This window comes from Acomys russatus, chromosome 16 (genome assembly GCF_903995435.1).
Source record: "Acomys russatus chromosome 16, mAcoRus1.1, whole genome shotgun sequence".
Taxonomy (NCBI): Eukaryota; Metazoa; Chordata; class Mammalia; order Rodentia; family Muridae; genus Acomys; species Acomys russatus.
The window spans coordinates 42,227,686-42,252,340 of record NC_067152.1 but is presented as its reverse complement, the minus strand read 5'-3'; the positions used below and the strand labels follow the sequence as shown (position 1 = coordinate 42,252,340).

The window sequence follows — 24,655 nt, the reverse complement described above, 5'->3', positions numbered from 1 at the left end:
CGCACTTTGGGGGCGGGAGTGCTGATTTTCGAACAGTTCGATAGTCGGATCTAGAGACACCAACGTCTCTTCAGAACGGCTTCGTCTGTCAGGTCTATTTACACCAAAGTAAATGGCAGCAGGAGCTATCTGTATTTACACTCTGCACACTCCTGCGGGCCGAACACCTTCCTGAGGTTAGGGTGGGCGGGCGGGCGGACGGTCTGAGGGACCCCGTGGGCTGCTGTTTGACATGTTCTTGCAACCTTGTTCCAATGCAGACACAAGGGCAGAGTCTAGGGGACGCCTTCATGACAAGGCGCTGGAGCATTTCGGTGTCATTGCCCGCAACAAGCGCCAAATGAGGACCTACCACTTTTCAAACAAACCCCAGGGGAAGCGCAGGATCACTTGTTCACCATAGAGACGCGAGGCTAGACAGCCTCCGGTCCCCGCGGCCGACATCTTGGCTCCTGGCAGAAAACTTTGAGACCATCTAGAACCGCCACTAAACGTGGTTGCACCACCCAGGATCGTGAGCGTACAATGCCCCGTCCAGGGAGACTTAAAATAAAGAGGGCACCAGAATCAGTAGCGCCTCCGTCAGAACATGGTCCCGCGAGGCGTTGCTTACCTCCGTGCCCTTTTCCGAGATGGCGGCGGCGAGGACGCTCTAGCCGCGCGACTCGGTGTCGCGAGGGGTGGGGGCGTGGCCTGCCGTGGAGGTTCTCGGGTGACCGAGGCTCCGCTGGACCCGGGTGCGAGCTCCGCGGCGTCCCGACACGGAGGCTGCGCGCGGCTGAGCCTGTGCGCCCGCCCGGGCCTGCCGGTCGCCGCTGTCGTCGTCACCGCGCCCCGGGCCGGAGGATGCCCAGGAAGCTGCTGCTGCCGTCCCGGTTGTCAGCTTGCTCGTCCCTCCGCGTCCCGCGGGCCCGCCCCACAGCCCCGCCGGCCATGAACGCCGCCCGCACCGGCTACCGAGTCTTCTCGGCCAACTCCACGGCCGCCTGCACGGAGCTGGCTAAGCGCATCACCGAGTAAGCGGGGTCCTTTTCCCGGGGTGGCCCGGGGCCTCTCCCCGCCACCTGGGGGCCAGAGCTTCGGGCCGACTCCCCAGCCCCGGCCCTAGGTCCCCTCGCTCCCATCCCGGGGCCGCGGAGCGTGAGTTACCCTCGGGGTCTGAGAACCGCCATTCTCTAACGAGACAGGCGCAGTGGGTCTAGCCTCAGCCCGAAGGTCAGGGAGAAAAGGGAACTCAGAAATACAGTGGGCTGGACCGGGGGGGGGAGGGGGAAACCGTGATTACAGCTGTGTAGGGGCAGTTGAACAAAAGCCGTTGCTTAGGGGTGTGTGCGTGCGTATTTGTTACCACCTCTCCTTCCTCAGGGTGGGGGGGGGGACATGGTTTATTTTAAACTTTACGTGTAAAATGTGGGTGATTTTATGGGCTAGTGATGGGCGTGTGAGCCTGAGCTTGGTGGGAGATGCGGAGATGAATCCTGCTGAGCAGGGCCTCTGGGGCGGCCAGCTGATGATACCTGTCCACTAAAAGGCCCTAAGAAGCCTGGATAAAGAGCCGTAAGGGCCCTAAAATAAACCTGTAGTAATACATAACAAAATGCATCCTTTGTCCTCCTCTTGCTTAACCTGTTACTCTTTGGCCTTTTTTTTTTTTTTTTCCCCCTCTCTGTTTTGAGGCAGAGTTCCACAGTAGCCCCTGCTGGCCTGGATCTTACTAAAACAGACAGGACTGGTCTTGAACTCTGTCACGGGAATACCGGGAATACAGGGATTAAAGACCACACCCATCCTTGGTTTTTGTCCTTTGTTTTTTAGCGCCCCCCCCCCCCCCCCCCAGATAAGATCTCTGTGGCCCCAGGCCAGACTCTGAAAGGTGTGCTCTTCTGGCCTTAGCCTCCCTGGATTCCGGAATCACAGCTGAGCCGGGCCCTGGACTCGCGGCTTCAGTGGCTTGAATTTGAACATCCGAAGTCATTTTCATTTTTCAGAAACTCGTAGGTCCACCTGTCCTATTACCCGTTGGACTTTGAAATGGGGTTAGGAGAGTGTAGGGAAGCCGCTCTGCATTCTGCTGCCAGCTTTCTGTTTCTAACCCGATTATTTGTCTTTCTTGTTGAGGCCAACTGGAATCACTTTAACCCTGAGTTTGTTTATATTGGGTAGGATTTATCACACTCGATTTTGCCTTTAGAGAGCTCTAGTGGAGGAGGGCACTTTATTTTTAAAGTTGTTTGTTTGTTTTTTGTTTTGTTTTTGAGATAGGCTTTCTCTGTGTAGCCTTGACAGTCCTGGACTTGATTTTAGACCAGGCTGGCCCTTGAACTCACAGAGATCCGCCTGTCTGTGCCTCCCTGAGTGGCGGGATCATAGGCTTCGGCTACCATGCCCAGTTGAGGGCACTTTAATAATTAGTGGTTGGGAGCTGAGGAGATAGCGCAGCGGTTAAGAGCACTGGCTGCTCTTCCAGAAATCCTGAGTTCAATTCCCAGCAACCACATGGTGCCTCACAACCATCTGTAATAGCACATAAAATAAAACTCCTTTTAAAACAATGATTTTTTACCATTTATTATCATACATGCACAGTGCTCTGCCTGCATGTCCACCAGAAGAGGGCACCAGATCTCGTTACAGATGGTTGTGAGCCACCATGTGGTTGACTGGGAATTGAACTCAGGACCTTATGGAAGAGCAGCCAGTGCTCTTAACCGCTGAGCCATCTCTCCAGCCCCTGGTTTTGCCTTTTTGTTATGATGCTAATTCTTCAGAAAGCTATGGAGTTCCTATAACAATAAATATCTATAAATGCATTACCTATTTAATAGGTTGAATTTGTGGTATTTGACTCTGTGTCCCCCCCCCCCTTTCTCTCTTTCTCTCTTTCTCTTTTTCTCTCTTTCTCTTTCTCTTTTCCCCAAGATAGAGTATTGCTGTGCAGCCCTAGCCATCCTGGAACTCACTTTGTAGTGAACTCAGTGATCCGCCTGCCTCTGCCTAACAAATGCTGGGATTAATTGTGTGCCCCGCCATGCTCAGCTTTTCTTTCTTTCTTCTTTCTTTTTTTTTTTTTAAAGAAGTTAGGATCTTGCTATGTAGTCCTGGCTGGCCTGGTACTCATTATGTAGCCCAGACTGGCCTTTACCTTACAGTATTCTTTCTGCCTCTGCTTTCAGAATGCTAGGTTAATTAACTGTATGCCCCCCTTTTGTTTGTATAATAGGCGTCTTGGTGCTGAATTGGGGAAATCTGTTGTATATCAGGAGACCAATGGAGGTAAGTTAAGTCTTTTGTTTGTTTTTGTTTTTTTCCCAGACAGAGTTTCTCTATCCTGGAACTCTGTAGATCAACCAGGCTGGCCTTGAACTCAGAGATCCTCCTGCCTCTTCCTCCTGAGTGCTGGGATTAAAGGATGCGCCACTACTGCAGGCATTTTTTTTGATTTTTTCCCGAGACAGGGTTTCTCTGTGTAGCCTTGGCCATCCTGGACTCACTTTGTAGACCAGGCTGTCCTTGAACTCACAGCGATCCGCCTGCCTCTGCCTCCCGAGTGCTGGGATTAAAGGCATGCGCCACCAAGCCCGGCTCCTGCATGCATTTTTTTAAGCATGCTTTTGCTTTGTTTCTTGGGATCCTCTTGTCTTGGTCATGTGGCACCGTCGAAGGCTGGCACGCTTTTATGAGCAGATCGTGCTCTCGTTCTTGTATTTGTGGTGTGTGTGTGGGTACACATGTGGAGGTCAGCCGCCCACCTTTGGGAGTCAGTGCTTTTATTTTGTTGAAGCTGTTTCTGCTGCTCTGCTACAAAATGCTGGGGTTATAGATACGAGCCGCTGTGTCTGTGAGTGTGCGTGTAACACCGATCCTGTCTTGAGCATTAGAGGTCTTCGTCTTTAGTCTTTACCTCTTTAGATTCTGACTGTTGTCTTTGCTGTCTCCTTTTTCCACGGGGATCACATATCCTGTTGTTATAGTGAATAAAGGAGAGATCTGTAGAATGTTTTGTTTTTTTGCTTCTACTTTGGGTTCTGTTTGGCCAATGTGTCTTACGCTTATCTCACTAGGTCATCAAGTGACAGCGTGGCCAGTCTGGTCCTGGGAATGATGACTAGAAGGCCTCTTGGGTGGGAGTGGAGATAGGAAACGGCTCAGTCAGTGTTTAGTGTTTGCTGTGCATCTGTAACCTCCGCAGGGAGGGGCAGGTCCCTGGCCGGCCAGCCTAGGAGTGTCAGTGAGCTGAACTCAGTGAAGGAACGTGAGGTGAGAATAAGTGAGAAGACACCTGACGCATGTCTACCTGTGTACACTCTACGTGCACATAGGCATGCACACACAAATCCCTTTCAAATTTTGTCCTTTGTTCTATCTTTTTTTTAATTAATTTTTTATTTGTTTGGTTTTTTGAGACAGAGTTTCTCTGTGTAGCCCTGGCTGTCCTGGACTCGCTTTGTAGACCAGGCTGGCCTCGAACTCAACAGTGATCCACCTGCCTCTGCCTCCCAACTGCTGAGATTAAAGTCATGCACCGCTATGCCTGGTACTTGTTCTTTCTTTTTTAAAATCCAAATGTTACACTGGTTACACTGGTTGTTACACTGGTTGGTGGCCCAGTTTGGCTTCCCTCTGGGTTGTGTGGAAAACTGTAACATAAACACTTGAAAAGGTCCCTGACTGTCCTACTAACCCTGTATCATAATCTAGAAGAGTCGCATACCTCAGGGCATCCTCCCATTTTATGTAAAAAAAAAAAAAAGACATTGAAGAGACAGATGTGGCAGTGCACGTCTGTAGTCTCAGCCCTTGGAAGTCGGAGGCAGGAAGATTGCCGTGAGTTTGAGCCTGCCCTGAGCTGCACAGGGAGAAGCAGAGCAGCAGGACCCTGCCTCACAAAGGAGTCCGTGTCATGATGATTAGGGGGCTAAAGAGGCAGAGGCCCAGCCTTTAATCCCAGCACTTGGAAGGCAGAGGCCCAGCCTTTAATCCCAGCACTTGGAAGGCAGAGGCAGGCGGATCTCTGAGTTAAAGACAGGGCAGCCAGGGCTGGTACACAGAGTAACCCTGTTGTGAAAAACCTAAAAAGAAAGAAAGAAACAAAGCAGGCTGAGCAAGTTTTGAGGAGCAAGCCAGTAAGCTGCGGCCCTCCATGGCCTCTGCATCAGCTGCTGCCCTCAGGTTCCTGCCCTGACCTCTTTCAGTGATGACACTGCCGTGGGAGTGTGAGCCAGACAAGCTCTTTCCTCCAAGTTGTTTTTTGGTCATGGTGTTTCATTGCAGAAATCCTAACTCAAGACACAACTGTAACAGGTTTTTCTTTGAAGATTTATTTGTATTTATGTGCATGTGTCACATGTGTGGAGGGGTGCCCAGAGGCCAGGAGAGCGCATCAATTCTCCGGCTGTCCAGTGGCGGGGCAGGGGGAGGGGGGTTGCCAGAAGAGAGATGATGCCGAGGAGGAGGCTCTCCTTACTCTTCACAGTTGCAGCAGGGCTCAGTGCCTGGAGCAGAGGCATCGAATGTCCCTAGTGTTGGCAGTCTTCTGTCCAGCCCACTCTACTCCCGTATTCTTGTGAAAACACTTTTAAACCTTTGGGGGAGGGGCATCTAGTTCTAGCGATTGAATCTAGGATGTCATTTTGTACATGCTAGGGGCCTACTTCTGAGCCCACTAAAATGCATGTACTTTTGTTGTTGTTGTTTGGTTTTTCAAGACAGGGTTTCTCTGTGTAGCCTTGGCTGTCCTAGACTCACTTTGTAGACCAGGCTGGCCTCGAACTCACAGCGATCCAACAGTGTACATACTTTTTATCTGAAGTTGTCCCCTTCCTGCAGGTGGAATGTACTCTACCTGAAAAGCAGAGACTAGAAGTGTTCCACATTTAGGAACATTTGCATAGACTATTGGTTATGAATTTAAATCTGAAATGCTCCAGAATTTAAAGCACTGGGTGTCGTCAGCCCTCCAAAAGTTGCAGGCTTGGGAATATTTTAACTTTCAGATTTTAGACTAAGATGCTCAGCCTTGTGCTTCCCCAGGCTAGAGGGTGCTTGCTTAGCAGTCAGCCTGGGACCCTGAGGACCTGGTTCCCCCACTCACCCAACCCCTGCTGACACCCTGAGCTCTCTGATGCTGCAGTCTGTGCGCTTTCCCACTGTCTTTGCTGCCACTCCTGCGCTGCCATGGCTCTCCCTTCATGGTAGCCATGACCCCTCTTCCACCCCGTCCCCTGGCTTGGCTTTCCTATCACATCTACGAAGAAAGCCCAGAGCTCTGTGTGGTTGGCCACTGCAGCTTCTTGACCTCTGCATCTCTTTCCCATAACTGCTTCCCAAGTGGTCTGGGTGACCACGGCCGCTTGGCAAACAGCCCACATCTCCCAGTGTTCCACTCCCCACCATGCTGCCAGCTTCCTGTAAAGCTGCTGTTCTTGCCCTGGGTGACATGCTGGGGCAGGCCAAGGTGGTCTTCATGGCATTGATTGGCCCAGGACCTGCACAGGGCCTGTCATGGGATGCCGCTGCGCTTGCTGAAAGCCTGACAAGGACGTTAAGTTTCACGTTCTCTGCTGCAGACACTTTCTTCAGTGTCTGCTCATGTCTTCATTTTGGTGACAGAGCTTTTGGAATTTTTTGGACTGTTTGATACACTTATGTTGATTTTGTCTTTTACCCCAAGCCTGACCACTTTGTGTATCAGTGTTTTAGTTAAGACTTGGATTACACCAGGTGGGACTGCATCGTGAACTGTTTTCTTAAAACTTGAACACTGGGCTAGAGAGATGGCTCGGAGGTTAAGAGCACTGTCTGCTCTTCCAGAGTTCCTGAGTTCAATTCCCAGCAACCACATGGTGCCTCACAGCCATTTATACTGTGATCTGATGCCCTCTTCTGGCCTGCAGGTGTACATGCAGGCAGAGCACTGTATGCATATTAATAAATAAATATTTTTTAAAAACTTAAACACTTTTTTTCCCTTCAGAAACAAGAGTTGAAATCAAAGAGTCTGTTCGTGGCCAAGATATTTTCATAATACAGACAATACCCAGGTAAGACTTGGCACCACTTCATTTTCCTCCCAGAACTTTCTCATGTAATTGGTTATCTTTTAGTCACCAACTATCCAGGGTTGATTTTTTTTGTTTTGTTTTGTTTTTTCGAGACAGGGTTTCTCTGTGTAGCCTTGGCCATCCTGGACTCACTTTGTAGACCAGGCTGGCCTCGAACTCACAGCGATCCGCCTGCCTCTGCCTCCCGAGTGCTGGGATTAAAGGCGTGTGCCACCACGCCCAGCTCCCAGGGTTGATTTTGTTGTTTTGTTTCAAATAATAAGTTTGCTTGGTTTGGGGCAGACGAAGAATTAGTTCAAGGTCTGCTTGGGCTGAGAACCACTCAAGGCCAGACTGGGCGGCTTAGTGAGACCTGCCTCAAAAAGCAAAGAAACCAGGCATGGTAACACACCGCTAACCATCACTCAGGAGACAGGCATGCAGATCTCTGTGAGCTGGAGGCCAGCCTAGTTTACATAGCAAGTTCCAGGCCAGCCAGGCCTACATAGTCAGACCCTGCCTCAAGAACAAAAAACAAAACAAAACAAACATCCTTTTTTTCCTTTGTATATATTTATTCGCGGTGGGGTCTTACGTGCCAGGCACATGAGAGGAGAGAGCAGCCTGGACAGGGAGTTCTCACCTACTACTGTGAGTCCATGGGATGGAGCCAACAGGTCATCAGGGTTAGCAGCAAGTGTCTTCACACCGGCTGCTCACTGTCCCTACTCCACGGCTTTGACATGCACTTTAGAAGTGAGAAAGAAGGGAAAGAGGTCAGGGGTGGCATACTTACCTAGAGTGTGCAAGGTCTTGGGTCAAGCCCTAGCCTTGTCCAAAGAATAAGAGAGAAGTGAAGGGTTTGCAGAGAGTCCATGGAAAATGAATTGTACGTTCCTTTGCTTTTCCTCCGTTGCCAGCATTGAACAAGGCCTTAAATTTAGGAAGCATAGAAAGCACTTTTATTCTTATTGGCCATCTTTAGGAGTGCTAGGCCCAGGACCATCGTAGCTAAGTCACTTTCTGTGTGCAGTGCCTTGTGCTGTTCTTCTGTCTGCTGGGCTTGGATGCTGTACTGTGCATTTCTTTCTTTTTCTTTTTTCTTTTTTTTTTTTTTTTTTTTTTTTTTTTTTTTTTTTTTTTTTTTTTTTTTTTGGTTTTTCGAGACAGGGTTTCTCTGTGTAGCCTTGGCCATCCTGGACTCACTTTGTAGACTAGGCTGGCCTCGAACTCACAGCGATCCACCTGCCTCTGCCTCCCGAGTGCTGGCATTAAAGGCGTGCGCCACCACGCCGGACTCTTTCTTTTTTTTTTTTTTTTGTTTTTTGAGACAGGGTTCCTCTGTGTGGCCTTGGCTGTCCTGGTCTTGCCTTGTAGGCCAGACTGGCCTCAAACTCACAGCGATCCGCCCAAGTGCTGGGATTAAAGGCGTGAGCCACCACACCCGGCCGTACTATGCATTTTTAAGGAAGCGTCTTACTGTGTCAGTTTTGTATATGTCCCTCGCATTGTCTGGTGTTCCAACTCCCTGCTGCCAGTCTCCAGCAGACAGCTAACCGTGAACCTGAATGAATTAGTAACAGCCCAGCAGGGTGTTTCCTTCCATTTCTTCCGTTTCCTCTGCCCACAGATGTCTTCCCTGAGAAGTTCATATAGCTTGCTCACTCAGGCCCTGGTTCAAACAGCACGTGATTACAGGGGCCTTTATCTCCTTGGTCCTCAGCTTTAACAGCATGTGATGAAGCAACACTGACAGTCTGCGTGACCACCTGGGGCCCTCTCCGTTTATCCTTTAGCAGTGAGCGTTGTCATCTTTTTTCTCTCTTAATGCTAGAGTCCTTAGAAGACAAAGACAGATTTTATGGAACCCTCGGCCCTTAGCAGCCACCTTAGACTACCTGGTTCTGTGGCCTTGTCTGAGGGTGAGAAGAGCAGGGCCTCAGCGTATCAGTCCCAGGAACCAGCTTTCCCAGTAATCTTCCCCCAGATATAGAGGTCCAAGTCTAAAGACAGGACCAGAAGGCAGACTTCTAGCTGCCGTGACTGGCTTTGTGATAGCAAGAGGGTGCGTGTCTTAGACTCATCTGTAGGGGCTGGAGAGGTGGCTCAGTGATTAGGAGCATTGCCTGCTCCTCTAGAGGACCCAGGTTCAATTCCCAGCACCCACATGGTAGCTCACAGCGGTCTGTAACTCCAGTTCCAGGGGATCCATGGCACCAGACATGCATGTGGTGCACATGTATAGGCATGCAGGCAAATACTTATACACATAGAATAAAATAAATAAATCTTAAAAAAATAAAAAGGAGAGCTGAAGAGATGGCTTAGAGGTTAAGAGCACTGTCTGTTCTTCCAAAAGGTCCTGAGTTCGCAGGGTGTGGTGGCGCACGCCTTTAATTCCAGCACTCTGGAGGCGGAGGCAGGCAGGTCACTGTGAGTTCGAGGCCAGCCAACACTACACAGGGAAACCCTGTCTCAAAAACAAACAAAAAGTCCTGAGTTCAATTCCTAGCAACCACATGGTGGCTCATAGCCATCTATAGTGAGATCTGGTGCCCTCTTCTGGCACAAATACTATATAAATAATAAATAAATCTTTAAAGCCGGGCGTATTGGCTCATGCCTATAATCCCAGCACTCAGGAGGCAGAGGCAGGTGGATCGCTGTGAGTTCGAGGCCAGCCTGGTCTACAAAGCGGGTCCAGGACAGCCAAGGCTACACAGAGAGACCCTGTCTCGGGGAAAAACAAAACAAACAAAAAAAAAAACTTAAAAAAAATAAAAATGGCTGGGTGGTGGTGGCACATGCCTTTAATCCCAGTACTTGTGAGGAAGAGGCAGCTGGATTGCTTTGACTTCGAGGCCAGCCTGGCCTGCAGAGTGAGTTCCAGGACAGCCAGGGCTGCACAGAGAAAACCTGTCTCCAAAAAACAAAGCAAAACAAAATAAATAAATAAAAATAAAAAGGAAGACTCATCTAAGAGACCTTGGCAACGAGCATTAAGCGTCGGGCTGCAGAGGAAGCTGCAGTCTGAGTTTCCACTTAGTTTTCCCATCTCCATGGAAACACATGCTGCCTGCTTTGGGGTGGCTACTGTGCCAGCAATGAGCAACTCTTCTGGGTACTTTCGTTAAGTCTGTTGAGGCTTGAGGGGAGGAGCTAAGGTTGGAGACCCCGTTGATTTAGGTACAGCACATAGCGTGGGTGGCACAATGCCTGGGAGCCGACGGGCAGACTGCTTACCGAGTAGACGCCTGTCAGGCACAGCTGTTAGAACAGGAGATTGATGGCTTTCCCTGATGTGTTGGAGGGTTAAGACTGACACCTGGACAAAGTATTTTCTCGTTCTCTCTCTCTCTCTCTCTCTCTCTCTCTCTCTCTCTCTCTCTCTCTCTCTCTCTGCTGAGAATATATTTCAGGACTTGTATGTGAGACAGGTGACCTACTACACAATTCCAATGCATTTCTTGTTTTCTTTTTTGAGACAAGGTCTCTCTGTGTAGCCCTGGACTCACTCTGTAGACCAGGCTGGCCTCAAACTCAGAGATTCTTCTGCCTCTGCCTCCCAAGTGCTAGGACTAAAGGTATGCGCCACCACGCCCGGCTACTAGTGCTTTTCTTAATAGTGGGATTAACTAGCAAGGCTGAGTCTCTTCTGTTTTTCTGACACAGGGTCTTGACTACAGCCAGGCCAGACTCCAGCTGAGTCTCCAGACACAGCCTCCTGAGAGTCAGGATGGCCGGGTGTGTCACCAAGCCCAGCAAAGCCATTTTTGTTTTTAGAGACAGAGTCCAAGTTGGACTCAAACTTCTGATTTCTTCCTCTGTTTCCTAAGTATTGGGATTACAGGCCTATGCCACCAAGCCTAGCTCAAAACAGAATGCTTTTTTTTTTTTTTTTTTTTTTTTTTTTTTTTTTTGGTTTTTCGAGACAGGGTTTCTCTGTGTAGTCTTGGCCATCCTGGACTCACTTTGTAGACCAGGCTGGCCTCGAACTCACAGCGATCCGCCTGCCTCTGCCTCCCGAGGGCTGGGATTAAAGGCGTGCGCCACCACGCCCGGCCCAAAACAGAATGCTTTTATAGCATAGATCCTAAAGCTATTTAATTTTCTTTTCTCTACCTTTTTTTTCTCTCTCTCTTTTCAAGGTATTAATAACCTATCCAACCCCAACCTGCCCCCTTCATACCTTTTCCACCTGAGTCCCCTAGACACACCTCCACCTGATGTCACACATGCAGGCCTCTCTGAAGCATTTTTTAAAAGATTTATTATTTATACAATATTCTGCCCGCATGCCAGAGGAGGACACTAGATCTCGTTATCGATGGTTGTGAGCCACCATGTGGTTGCTGGGAATTGAACTCCAGGACCTTTAGGAAGAACAAACAGTGCCCTTAACCTCTGAGCCATCTCTCCAGCCCCCTTTTCTCTACCTTTACTAGTTTATTTACTGTATTAGTTTCTCATTGCGTTGACAAAACATCTGTCAAATTAGCTTCTAGTTTGAAGATGTAGACCATAGTGGGGAAGTCGTGGCACCGGGAGCGTAAGGCAGCGGGTCACACTGTGTGTAATTCCAGTTGGGAAACACAGGGAGCATACCGTGTGTGTGTGTGTGTGTGTGTGTGTGTGTGTGTGTGTGTGTGTGTGTGTGTGTGTGTGTGTGTTGGCACACTCCTTTAACACCAGCACTCAGGAGGCTGAGACCAGCCTGGTCTACATGGTGAGTTCTAGAACAGCCATAGTGGGACTCTTTCAACAAAACAAAACAAAACAAAAAACCAGTGATCCTTCTAAATTCGGGCATGTACTCCATACTGACTCAAAAGAGAATTTTGGTTCCTGTATATTTTGAATCATTATTAATTTGTTATTTTTTGTTATGGTGATAATGTACGGTGTTAGCTTGCATGCAGTCTGTGTACTACGTGAGTGCCTAGTGCCCACTGAGGCCAGAAGAGGATATTGGCTTCCCTGGAACTGGACTTACAGTAGTTGTGAGCTGCTGTATGGGTGTTGAGAACTGAGTCTGGGTCCTCCAGAAGAGCTGCCAATGCTCTTAGCCATTAGGCCATCTTTCTGCCCTGAGATTTTTATTGTAACTCAGGTTGTTTGCTCTCCCGCCCCCGCCCCCCTTGTTTGTTTGTTTTTTCCAGAGAGGGTTTTTCTGTGTAGCCCTGGTTGTTTTAGAACTTTGTAGACCAGGTTAGCCTCGAACTCAGAGATCCACTTATCTCTGCCTCCCGAGTGCTGGGATTAAAGTGCACCACCGCAATTGGCTCTAGTAGTAGTCACAGGCCACTGTAGATGGCAAAAAGACAAAGGACTCACTATTTTAAAATGTTATTTCCCTTTGTGCACAATAGACAGGTGTCTAGCACAGCTGGATGTCCCTGTTTTTGGCCATCCAGATGCTGTCTGTTCTTAGCTTAGGAGCAGCATGTTGCTAATGTCCTTCAAGGTTGGAGGTTTGCTCTTTAGACAGTTTGTTCTCAGCATCTCATGGAAGCCAGGAGTGCTGAGAAGAGATCTTTAACCCAGCAGTGTAGCATGACCCTGGGACGGGTCAGCCCTGTGCAGGTGTCTTCCAAGGACAGCGTCCTGAAGGGCAAGGAGGCCTGTCGGTGCTGACTGGGGGCATTTAGAGCATTGGAAAACATGGTCAGATGATGAATTGGTTCACAGATTGCCGCAGGGAGCCCGACCCTATACAACAGCCAGGGTTGTTTGTTTGTTTGTTTTATTTTTCAAGACAAGGTTTCGCTATGTAGCGCTGGCTGACCTGGAACTTACTATGTAGACCAGGCAGGTCCACCTGCCTCTGCCATCCAAGTGCTGGTATTAAAGTCAGGTGACACAACCCACCGGCAGGAGGATTGTTTTTCAATTTGTTTTTGTTTTTGTTTTTGTTTTTTTGAGACAGGGTTTCTCTGTGTAGCCTTGGCTGTCCTGGACTCACTTTGTAGACCAGGCTGGCCTCGAACTCACAGCGATGCACCTGCCTCTGCCTCCCAAGTGCTGGGATTAAAGGCTTGCGCCTGACCAATAGAGGATGAGGGCTAGAGGACGTGGAATTCTTTTTGTTTTGTCTTTGAGGCAAGGCAGTAGAGTTGGCTGCCTAGAGCTCACTGTGTAGACTAGGCTGCCCTCAAACTCAGGGGAATCCACCTTTCTCTGCCTCCTGAGAGCTGATGTCATACCTGATGCTGTGGCCGAGTGGCTGGAGCTGACGTCTCTACTGTTGTTAATAAGTAGGTTTTACTCCAAGATACAAGTTTTACTGTTTTAGAGATGTGAATACAGCGGTGATGGAGTTACTGATTATGGCGTACGCACTGAAGACTGCCTGTGCCAGGAATATCATCGGCGTCATCCCCTACTTCCCCTACAGCAAGCAAAGCAAGATGAGGAAGAGGGGCTCCATCGTGTGCAAGCTCCTGGCATCCATGCTGGCAAAAGCTGGTGAGTCTGAGTAGGGCCCTGGGGTGCCAGCACTGGCTGCAGTCTCACCCACTGAGATCGGGGTCTGCCTTGGTATCTGCTTTGAGCCCTGTTCTTGACATGCTGTTCACTAATGCCATCTTGTTTCCTTCTACATTGTCTAGAGGGGCCATGAGCTGAGGCGCTAAGTTCTTAGTGTCCCTCTGTCTCCAGCTGCCTCAGTGTCTTCTGGTCTGTTTTTGTGATTACTTTGCCATCATCTTGTCATCTTGTTTAAAGTGGCAGGTTTGTCATTCTTGTGACCGCTCATGCTCCAGGCCTGACTCTGTTGCCTCGGTTAGATGCAGTCTGTTCCGAGCAGGCCTTTTCTTTTAGTGCGTCTTCGCTCTTTACCCCCCGCTCAGGTCTCACTGTCTTTATTCCCTGTGTAGAGCAGTGTGTGCTTCCTGGCCCGTAAAACAGACAGAATGACGTGTGTGGCTGAGCTTTCCCTGTCTGACGTCTGTTAAAGTACTGGTTCTTTGCTCTGGGAGACCTTTGAACCCCTGCAGTGTGTTTGTAGATGTGCCTTTGCTGAGAGAGCACCCCACCATTCTTCATCACGTAGGGTGTCACTGAAAGTCCAATGTCGCCCACTGCCCTGTGAGTCTCTTTTCTTACTTTGCTTCTGTTTCTTTTCGAGGTAGCCACGGTCTTAAGCGATTTATTTATGCGCTCTGATGAAAGCCCTCCTTTTCCTGTTTCAGTCCCACTCCCGCGCCCTACTTACTCCATCCTCCTGTTTGGCTGGCTCCTTTTCTCACTTCTGACTGCACTGATGAAGGCACAGGAAGCACGCCCCTTTCCACTGTGGTTCTTTATCCCTGGCTCCATGGCATTAGGCTGGGCATGCTATGTAGTCCATGCTGTTTCATTAGGACTAACAGCAGTCTGTGGACCTGCCTCACAGTCCCTGCTTCACTCTTGTGGTAGGAAGCAGGAGTTGAGCGTCTAGTTTGTGTCCACTGTGGCCATTAACTTGTAGGGAGAACTTTGTAATTTTTTGTTTTAAAATTTCAGGTTTAACTCACATTATCACTATGGATCTTCACCAAAAGGAAATACAAGGCTTTTTCAGCTTTCCCGTGGACAACCTTAGAGCCTCACCTTTCCTGCTTCAGTATATCCAGGAAGAAGTGAGGAGCCACCAGCAGACCTCCCATGACCTCAAAGAGATGCTATTTAGTTTTTCCCTGGCCTCAGTATTGAAAGGCACATCCCCAGAGCTGTCCCTGAGGCTCAGTGCCTGCCGCAGCCAGATCGCTCAGCATGTAGTCACAGAGGGCCATGTGTTCAGGGACGTTAAAAGTACATTTCCTTCTAAGTACTTTTGTGCTTGTTCCAGAATGAAGGTTTTAAGAGTTGTGTTACCTTGATATGGCAGTGCTTTTACAGCGACGAGCTGAGAGTGATGGCAGTGTCCCAGCTCGTAGTGTGGACTGTCAGAAGAAAAGCCTTAGGCCCATGTCGATTTAGGTGGGAGTTGTTTTGTTTCGTTTTGTTTTGTTTAATAATGCTTCAGTGTTTTGTTTTGTTTCCTCCAAATCTAGATTCCAAATTACAGAAACGCAGTCATTGTAGCTAAGTCTCCTGACGCTGCAAAAAGGTAAACATGCCAAGCATTCCAGCCCCGTGGCTGCATCCGAAGTCACAGTCAGCTCGGGAACCCAGGGCTGTCACGATGTGGTCTGTAAGAGCTCATGGGCTGTAGTTTCCCAAGTCAGTGTCAGTGCTGCTCAGCAGCTGTATCTCTACTGCCAACTAAGCCATGCCTCCAGCCTAGCGTTGATTTTGAAACATTGTTTTCAACAAAGTTCTGGAAATGACTTTTAGAATATTGGGGAGAGGGGCTGGAGCAATGGTGCAGAAGTTAAGAGCACTGGGTGCTTTTTTTTTTAACGATTTATTTTATTTATTGTATATGAGTGCTTTATCTGCCAAAGAATGCATCAGATCACAGTATAGATGGTTGTGAGCGACCATGTGGCTACTGGGAATTGAACTCAGGACCTCTGGAAGAGCAGGTGGTGCTCTTAACCACTGAGCCATCTCTCCAGCCACTGGGTGCTTTTCTAGAGGTTCCTACTTCAGTTCCAGCACCCACATGGAAGCTCACAACTGTCTGTAACTCCAGTTCCAGGGGATCAGACACCCTCACACAGAAATACATGAAAGCAAAACATCAATGCACAATTTAAAAAAGAGATAGAGAATATTGGGGAGAAAGCCCCCCAAATTATCTAGACTCTAATAGCAGTTCTTGAAGCATTTACCTTCTGGGCTGGTTTATAGAAATCGTTCCTCGTGTCCCCCTCAAAGACTGAACATTCTTTTGTCCTGTGATTACTAGAGTGGTACGGGGGCGGGGCTTTCTTTGCATCAGTGTCACCGCTGCCAACCATTGTCTTCCTCTCAGGGCTCAGTCCTATGCTGAGAGACTGCGCCTGGGGCTGGCTGTGATCCACGGAGAAGCTCAGTGCACAGAGCTGGACATGGATGATGGTCGGCACTCACCCCCCATGGTCAAGAACGCTACTGTCCACCCAGGCCTGGAGCTACCCCGTAAGATGTGATCTGAGCCTTTACTGTTCACCCAGGCCTGGAGTTACCCCATAAGATGTGATCTGAGCCTTTACTGTCCACCCAGGCCTGGAGCTACCCTGTAAGACGTGTTTTGAGCCTTTAATTGTAAACGGAGGGACATTCTGAACAGTGTAATGGCTAAGAATTACCAGCTCGGTGGAGAGTAAAAGCTCTTTGAGAGGCCGGGTGTGGTGGTGCACATCTTTAATCCCAGAACTCTGGAGGCAGAGGCAATCAGATCGCTGTGAGTTCGAGGCCAGCCTGGTCTACAAAGTGAGTCTAGGATAGCCAAGGCTACACAGAGAAACCCTGTCTCGAAAAACCAAAAAAAAAAAAAAAAAAAAAAAAAAGCTCTTTATGTTGAGCTATTTTTGAATAATCAAGTAGTGTTGCCTTGACCTCCCCTTTATAAAAGGAGAGTTAGGGCCGGGCGTGGTGGCGCACGCCTTTAGTCCCAGCACTCAGGAGGCAGAGGCAGGTGGATCACTGTGAGTTCGAGGCCAGCCTGGTCTACAAAGTGAGCCAGGACGGCCAAGGCTACACAGAGAAACCCTGTCTCGAAAAACCAAAAAAAAAAAAAGGAGAGTTAGGGGCTCCAGCACACAATTGCACAGCGTGTAGGACAGAGCTTGTAAGTGTTAAATAACTTCTAGCTTTAGTAAAGAGCTGTATGTGATGGTGTAGAGGCCACAGCCTTTGGCTGTGCCTCGGTAAGAGACACAGGCTGTGGCCATCAGTCACCTTTACCGTAGGGTGGCTCCTGAACCTGATACCTGACTAACTTGTTGCTCTCACTGCCACGGACACTGAGTGGCACTGGCAGGAAGGTTTAAGGTTTTTCAGAAATATTCCTCTTGGTGTGCCTCAATCAGACATTAGCTGGAGGAGTGTCACAGTTGGTTCAGGGCCCTGGCTCGAGTGTAGGCACTCTGTTTTGCTTCACTTGCGTTGTCCTTCAGGTGGGTGTCCTGGGTCCCATGCCCAGTGGGTCAGTCCAGGCGCTGCTTGCTTCCTGATGAGAATGGATGGAGCTTGAGATCAGAGCTCCCGTTTCTCACACAAGGGCACCTAGAGCGCTTTAGGCTGAGGCTCGTGCCCTGGGCACTAGGCTTGGTCCCCGGCCTCTCTGGGGGAGATAGAAAATGGATCTCCACCAGGTGTTACAGTCAGCTCCTTTTAGAATGGCGCTGCAGGTCTCATCAGGCAGTGGAGACTCAGGAGCCCCACGAGACCAGAAAGTGTACAGCCCTTCATGCCAAGGTCACAGCACAGGAAGCAGACAAATGCCAGGAACCAGCCAAAAGGCCATGAAATTGTCAGTATCAGAAGGCAATGGAAACTCGGGTGTTCCAAAGGCCTGTGGTGATTTCTTCGTGTTATGGCTCTCTGGTTAGGCTGCCATGAGGGCAAGGCAGGGGCTGTGGGCAGAACTCACATGCTGGTGAAGGGTGAGTCCCTCAGGAGTCCTTCTTTCCCAGAATGACAAGTCTAAGCTGCTCGTGGTGCAGTGAGAAAGCAAGCCAGACTTTACTTGTGAATCAGGGACTTACAAGCCCTGGGCAGTGACGGGAGGTTTTGAGGGTGGATGTGTCTGGCTCGCTAGAGCTGAGGGTGCCGGGGCACACCATCTACATGCCGTGGAGCAGCGCCTCATGTCCATGCAGTAACACAGGGCCATCACAAGGAGGAGAAAGCAGTACTTAATTACCCTGTTGTAAGGGGAGGGCTTCTATTTTTTGGGGAGGAGGAAAGGCTTTATTTCAGCTGACCCTTTAGGGTTGTAATATATCACTGAGGGAAGTCAGGGCAGGAACTCACAGGGTAGAAACCTAAAGGCAAGAGCTCTATGCAGAGGCCATGAAGGGGTGCTGCTTACTGGCTTGCTCATCCTACTTACTTTCTTTTTTGTTTTTGTTTTTTTTGTTTGTTTGTTTGTTGTTGTTGTTGTTAAATAGCCAACCGGTAAGCATGACTATTTAGTTTTTGTGGGGTTTTTTGTTGTTGTTGTTTTTTTTAATTTTTGGTTTTTGAGACAGGGTTTCTCTGTGTAGCCTTGGCTGTCCTAGACTCCCTTTATAGACCAGGCTGGCCTCGAACTCACAGCAATCTACCTGCTTCTGCCTCCTGAGTGCTGAGATTAAAGGCATGGACCACTACCTCCCGGCTTAGGGGGATGACTTCTAGGACTATGTGACACCCCTTAGAAAATCTGGGGTTACCAGATTAGGGAGAGTGAGAACCCCACTAAGAAAGGGAGTCCTGTCTTTATAGACTGAGCAGGAAGTGGCATTCCAGAGAAGTCAGACTCCAGCCTCACCCAGCAGAGTCCCAAAGTTAATTTCTTACCAGTATTGTGTGTTTTTTATATAAAAAATATAATATAATATTTTTTTAATTTTACTTGGGGTTTTTTGCTTTTTGAGAATCTCATAATTTTATATTTTTTGGTACTGGACACTGAATTTGGCCGATAGAAAGAGGACACGTAGAGTCTGCAGCTCTAACAGTGCCGCAGTGTTTCGTGTGGCTGTGGGTCTGAGGCGCCTTTACTCCTGAGTACGTCTGTGTGCACATGAAGCAGTGGGGCCCTCCCGCAGGCCCACCCGAAGGACTGTTGCCTACTCCACGGGCCTTGTCATTCCACCAGCATCCTGTGGAACCTTGCTCTTTTTTTGGCCCAGAGCCTGATCTGTGGCTGCACATTGCTTTCATTTGGCGTTTCTGTAGGCTTGTTTAATCCAGAATGCCCTCCATTCTTTGTCTCTGACCTTGATCCTGTAGAGCAGCACAAGGCAGTGTTCTGTAGACTACCCTTAATTGGGACTTGTTTGTGTCCTCACGCTTAGATTCAAATTTGAGTATTTGGCAGGACTGCCACAGGAAACACATAGTGTGCCCATTGTTGAGGAGGCTGATTTTGGTGTCTTGGTTAAGATGGTGCCTGGCAGCTTCGTATTAGGACAGTTGCTTTTCCCTCTTTGTCAGTGGTGCACTTGAATACCCTCCTCAAGCCAGAATTAAGAATTAGCCTCTGAGCCGGGCGTGGTGGCGCACGCATTTAATCCCAGCGCTCAGGAGGCAGAGGCAGGAGGATCTCTGTGAGTTCAAGGCCAGCCTGGTCTACAAAGTGAGCCTAGGACAGCCAGGGCTACACAGAGAAACCCTGTCTTGAAATGTTTTTAAACAAGGCCTAGCCTCTGTGGATAGTCCTCACCTCACTGGATCGCTGAGTTCACTATTGACACATGGTCGCTTGCTTTGCAGCCTGTGCTGGCTTGAGAGTCTTCGGCCTCCCTAACAAGTGCTAGAGAGAGAGCACAGGGCAGGTGCTTGCCGGGGCCAAGAGAGTAAGAGGTCATAGGCCTTTGTGAGCATCTGATGTGGGTGCTGGGATCCAAGCTCACGACTGAGCAGCAAGCATTCTTGTACTGAACGCTGTCTCCAGCCACCCCCATGCCCCACGCCCCTGTCTTAATGTGTTGCCCACCTGTCTTAGAGTTCTGAAGTGCACTTGTCTTGGCCTTCCACATAGCTACAGGTTCACACCACGTCACGAGGCCAAACTAGAGCCGAGTTAAAGGCATGCGCCACCACACCCGGCTCCAGTGTTCTTACTTTTAAGCTGTTTTTCTTTTCTTTTTTGTCTTGTTCTCCTCCCTCCCTATCACAGTTGAGGGAGTTACTTCATCTCCAGACCTTGGAGACCATGTGGATTACAAACATTTCTAGGATCTGAAATGGTGTAGGGCGGGGCCGACCCTGCTTCCAGAGCTAGCGTCTCAGTGAGTTCACATGGCATGTGACAGTTCACCTGTATGGTATACATTGCATCTGACTTGTTGTGCTTGGTGGAACCCTAACCCTGTGGCATGCTGGGCAATGACTGTTGTGTCATATTCAGGCCGTGAGGGTGGATTTCTGTTTGGCCGTCCTGTGCCCTGGCATCCTCTGCTCTAGAGTGAAGGTGATGATCTGGGCAGTTACACCTAAAGTCCAGGGAAATGTGTAAAACCAAGGTTGCAGCGTCTGAATCAGGTTCTTTTTCTATTTTTTTTATTTTTTTAGATTTGTTTATTATACATACAGTGTTTGCCTGCAGGCCAGAAGAGGGCACCAGATCTCACTATAGATGGTTGTGAGCCACCATGTGGTTGCTGGGAATTGAACTCAGGACCTCTGGAAGAGCAGCCAGTGCTCTTAACCTCTGAGCCATCTCTCCAGCCCCCAGAATCAAGTTCTTTTTTGGTTTTTTTAAGACAAGGTTTCTCTGTGTAGCCTTGGCTGTCCTGGACTCGCTTCATAGAGCAGGCTGACCTTGAACTCACAGTGATCTGCCTGCCTCTGCCTCCCAAGTCCTGGGATTAAAGACATGTGCCACCACACCCAGCAAGAATCAGGGTTTTTATTTATTTATTTATTTATTTATTTATTGGTTTTTCGAGACAGGGTTTCTCTGTGTAGCCTTGGCCATCCTGGACTCACTTTGTAGACCAGGCTGGCCTCGAACTCACAGCGATCCGCCTGCCTCTGCCTCCCGAATGCTGGGATTAAAGACATGTGCCACCACACCCAGCAAGAATCAGGGTTTTTAGAAAGGGAGGCTGTCCACTTGTTTAGCCAGGCAGCTCATCTCATTCCTTTGTCAGATGCCAGCACACTGTCGGGATTGCTGCTCTGCTGTGAGCGCCTCAGGTCTGTCATCTCCCCACCTGTGCTGTGCACTGTGGGGCCTTTGACACAATGATCACAGTGTTTCAGATATGGCGGGTCTCACCTGAGACCCCATGTAGTGATGGCTGCCATGAAAGAACACAAACTGCCTCATCAGTACGTTACTCTATGGCTACAGCTTGAGGGGGTGCAGCCATATATGCTGTGTAAAGTAAAATATCAGATTTACTCTGTATTAGCTCATTTTTTTCCTGTGAGTGAGGGTTTTGCATCAGTCTGTACGTGCATCCCATGCTTGCCTGCTGCTCTTAGAGGTCAGAAGAGTGAACCCCCTGCAGCTAGAGTTGTGGGTGGTAGGTAGTAAGCCACAGTGTGGGGGCTGGGAATGGAAGCCAGCTCCTCTCCTTTATCTCCTACCTTTTTATCTCAGCTTACTTAGCTACTAGAAAATTTAAAACCACTTTTCTGTCTTGCCTCGTGTGTCTTTGAGCTCTGTTGCTCCAGCTCTTTTTTTCTTTTTTTTTTGGTTTTTCGAGACAGGGTTTCTATGTGTAGCCTTGGCCATCCTGGACTCACTTTGTAGACCAGGCTGGCCTTGAACTCACAGCGATCCGCCTGCCTCTGCCTCCCGAGTGCTGGCATTAAAGGCGTGCACCACCACGCCCGGCTTTTGCTCCAGCTCTTGACACGTCACTCAAGGGGGGCTGTGTGTTAGGTCTGTGTTGGAGCTTGACCCCAGGTTGTGGTCACCGGTCTAACTGGGTCTTGTGATTTGTTTTGCTAGTGATGATGGCCAAAGAGAAGCCACCAATAACAGTGGTCGGAGACGTCGGAGGGCGCATTGCAATCATAGTGGTATGTGCAGAGGTGCCGCCCCTGGCCTGGTCGGTGTGGCTCTCAGCATGGATCTCAGTGCATCCACCTGCCCTTCTCAGTCTCTTTCACAATTGTTTTACATAGTGAATGGAAATTAATGTACACGTACAAATGTAAAGCCTGGTGTGCCCCCCCCCCCCCCCGGAAATCAGCATCATTTACAAATGTAAAGCCTGGTGCCCCCCAGGAAATCAGCATCATGGCCTCCATCTTAGGGCTCCTGGGTCCTCTCAGACCAGGTCCATGTTCACCCTTACATCTCAGGCCATAGGATAAGCTGAAGATGAGCTGTCCCAGTGGGGACTGGTATCTCAGTACAGCCTAGCTCTGCGTTGGCATGCCGGCCGCCTCACTGGATTAGAGGTCACAACAGCAGCAGCTCCCTTTACCTCTCTTCCTCTCATGTCACCCTCTCTTGGGACTAAGTAAGTGGCGTGCTGGCTGTCTGGAGTTTGAAGGAGGAAGCTACCCTGACAGCCACCATGACAGCTCAAGTCACAATGTCACACAAACCTGACTAAAGAGCCTCGATGCTGCTGACACTCGAGCCACCTGGGCATGCCATGTTTCCTCATGGTGCTGTTCCCAGCTGGGGTAGAGGGTGGCTGAAACTGCCTCTCCCTGCAGGATGACATTATTGATGACGTGGAGAGCTTTGTAGCTGCTGCAGAGATCCTGAAAGAAAGAGGTGCCTACAAGATCTATGTCATGGCCACGCACGGCATCCTGAGTGCTGAAGCGCCCCGGCTGATTGAGGAGTCCTCCATTGATGAGGTGTGTCGCCTTAAAGGCTTGCAACACTCAGCTTGAGTGCAGCTTGCCTAGTCCCTGGCTAGGGTGTAGAGGAGTCTGCTAGCCATCTTGCTCAAGCAGATACATGTGTAGGGTTTGCAGAAAGGTTTGTTTCAGATCTTCATTTTGATATTAAGAGTCACATCTGGTACTTGACTTCTTCCCCGGTGATAGTTAAGTTTCCAGTGGGGCTGGGCATTCTTAGAACTTAAGTTCTGAGCCACAGATGCTCAGTTTATAAAATCTATGCTTTTTTTTTCTTTTTTTTTTAAGTTTTCCAAGACAAGGTTTCTCTGTGTAGCCTTGGCTGCCCAAGACTCTCTTTGTAGACCAGGCTGGCCTTGAACTCATGGAGATCCACCTGCCTTTGCCTCCTGAGTGCTGGGATTAAAGGCGTGCACCACAACGCCCACCATAAAATCTATACTTTGACAAATGTAGTTTTATGCTTATAATCCCAACATTTTAGAGATGAATTACAGTTGAGCACCACTCTAGGTTACATAATCAAGACCCTGCCTCAAAGTGAAAACCAAGGCTGGGACATAGCTCAGCGGTAAAGCACTCCGTTGGCCTGTGTACCACGAAAGAGCTGGACACTAAATGAAACGATAGAGGGCCTTTCCTGCAAAGCCACTCCCTGGCACACATGAGGAACTGTGTACTTACTCTCTATTGCTTTGTAACTAGGTGGTGGTTACGAACACTGTCCCTCACGAGCTGCAGAAGTTGCAGTGTCCCAAGATAAAGACTGTGGACATCAGTTTGATTCTTTCTGAGGCAATTCGGAGAATCCATAACGGCGAGTCTATGGCTTACCTCTTCCGGAACATCACAGTGGATGACTAGCCTGGCGCTCCCTTGACCCTGGACCTCCAGAGGAGACCCGCACAGCAGTGTCAGCTCGGAACTGGGCTGCAGTCCGCAAGTCTCTACAGGGCTGCTGAGGAGGAGGCATTGAGACAGGCAAAAAGACAGCTAGTTGATGCATGACATGGCCACCATCAGCCTTGTTCCTTAACCCTAAGCAGACAATGAATCTTCCTGAGGTGGAGGTGGAACAGCAGGCAGCCTCCATGCTGACTTTGTTCAGTAGGCTCTGCTCTGGGGAAGGCAGGTGAAGTGTTGAACTTGGTCAGGGAGCTGAGTAGCCCTGACACTGATAATGCAGTTGTCCTCTCCCTGGACAAGTTCAAGGAAGTCCGTTAATAGAGACTCATAATCACTTTTCTTTCAGACACTGCTCTGCCTACTGCCATTGAGCAGTAGAGTCTCCATGTCTGCTGTCACTGAGCTAGTCAAATTAGAGAGTAGCACTGTCCCAGAGCTGTGTTGCTCAGAAGTTGCAAATAAAAATTTCTTGTCTCTAGTGTCTTCTGTCTACTGTGGGGCTCCCTGTTCCCTCCTAGACTGTGACAACTCCCCTCTTTGTACTATGTGGGAAACAGAGTGGTCAGGGTCACAGATACATCTCCTGCAGGCCCGTCCCCTCCTAACACTGTGTGTGTGTGTGTGTGTGTGTGTGTGTGTGTGTGTGTGTGTGTGTGTGTGTGTGTGTGTGTGTGTGTGTGTGTGTGTGTGTGGTTTGGACAGTTCTGGAGCCTGGACCTAGGCCCCCCACATGTTAGCAAGTGAGCAGTGATGCCGTTGCATTGTTAAGAGACTGCAGTTGCCGTCACAGCTCAGTCTACTCTGCAAACACTGGGTGCTCTGTGTCTTGGAGCCTGCTCTGCTTCAGAGAGAGGAGACCCAGCCAGGTGTGATAGCCTGTAATTCCAGCACTCAGGAGGCCAGCCTGGTCTACAAAGTGAGTCCAGGACAGCAAGGCTACACAGAGAAACCCTGTCTTAAAAACCAGGAGGGGAGGGGAAAAAAGGAGGAGGGCTATCTCAGTAGCGGACGTGCTGGTGTGCTGTGCTAGACAGGAAGAGTCTCTTATTTGTATCATTGCATTTCACTAGAGGGAAGTTTCCTGACTCCTTTATCCCTTAATGATGAGAAAGGTTCCAACCCCACAATTAGGGCTTTGTGCACACTGGTCTTTTCAAACACACAAACAAGCCACCTTTTGTTAATGGTCCACGTAGGGAAAACTGAGCAAAGGACTCAGTAAGATAATTAGCTTGGTGGTACAGAAAGAGCTACAGCTGAGGGGAACATGGGGCTGGGGGAGGGGGGAGGGGATAGGTATGTGAGTGTGTGTGGCGGGG

The 24,655-nt window shown here is 49.3% G+C and overlaps 1 protein-coding gene across 1 annotated transcript; it reads left to right on the top strand.

The window, feature by feature from the left end:
* The first annotated feature begins 649 nt into the window (after positions 1-649).
* On the top strand, positions 650-23,349 carry Prpsap1 (phosphoribosyl pyrophosphate synthetase associated protein 1). The gene is made up of 10 exons (XM_051159097.1): positions 650-1,016; positions 3,221-3,273; positions 6,974-7,040; positions 13,333-13,505; positions 14,544-14,659; positions 15,074-15,129; positions 15,940-16,085; positions 21,562-21,632; positions 22,281-22,427; positions 23,136-23,349. Exons 1-10 carry the CDS (start codon positions 847-849, stop codon positions 23,292-23,294), a joined length of 1,158 nt encoding a protein of 385 aa, XP_051015054.1. The 5' UTR covers positions 650-846; the 3' UTR covers positions 23,295-23,349.
* Positions 23,350-24,655: the final 1,306 nt, after the last annotated feature.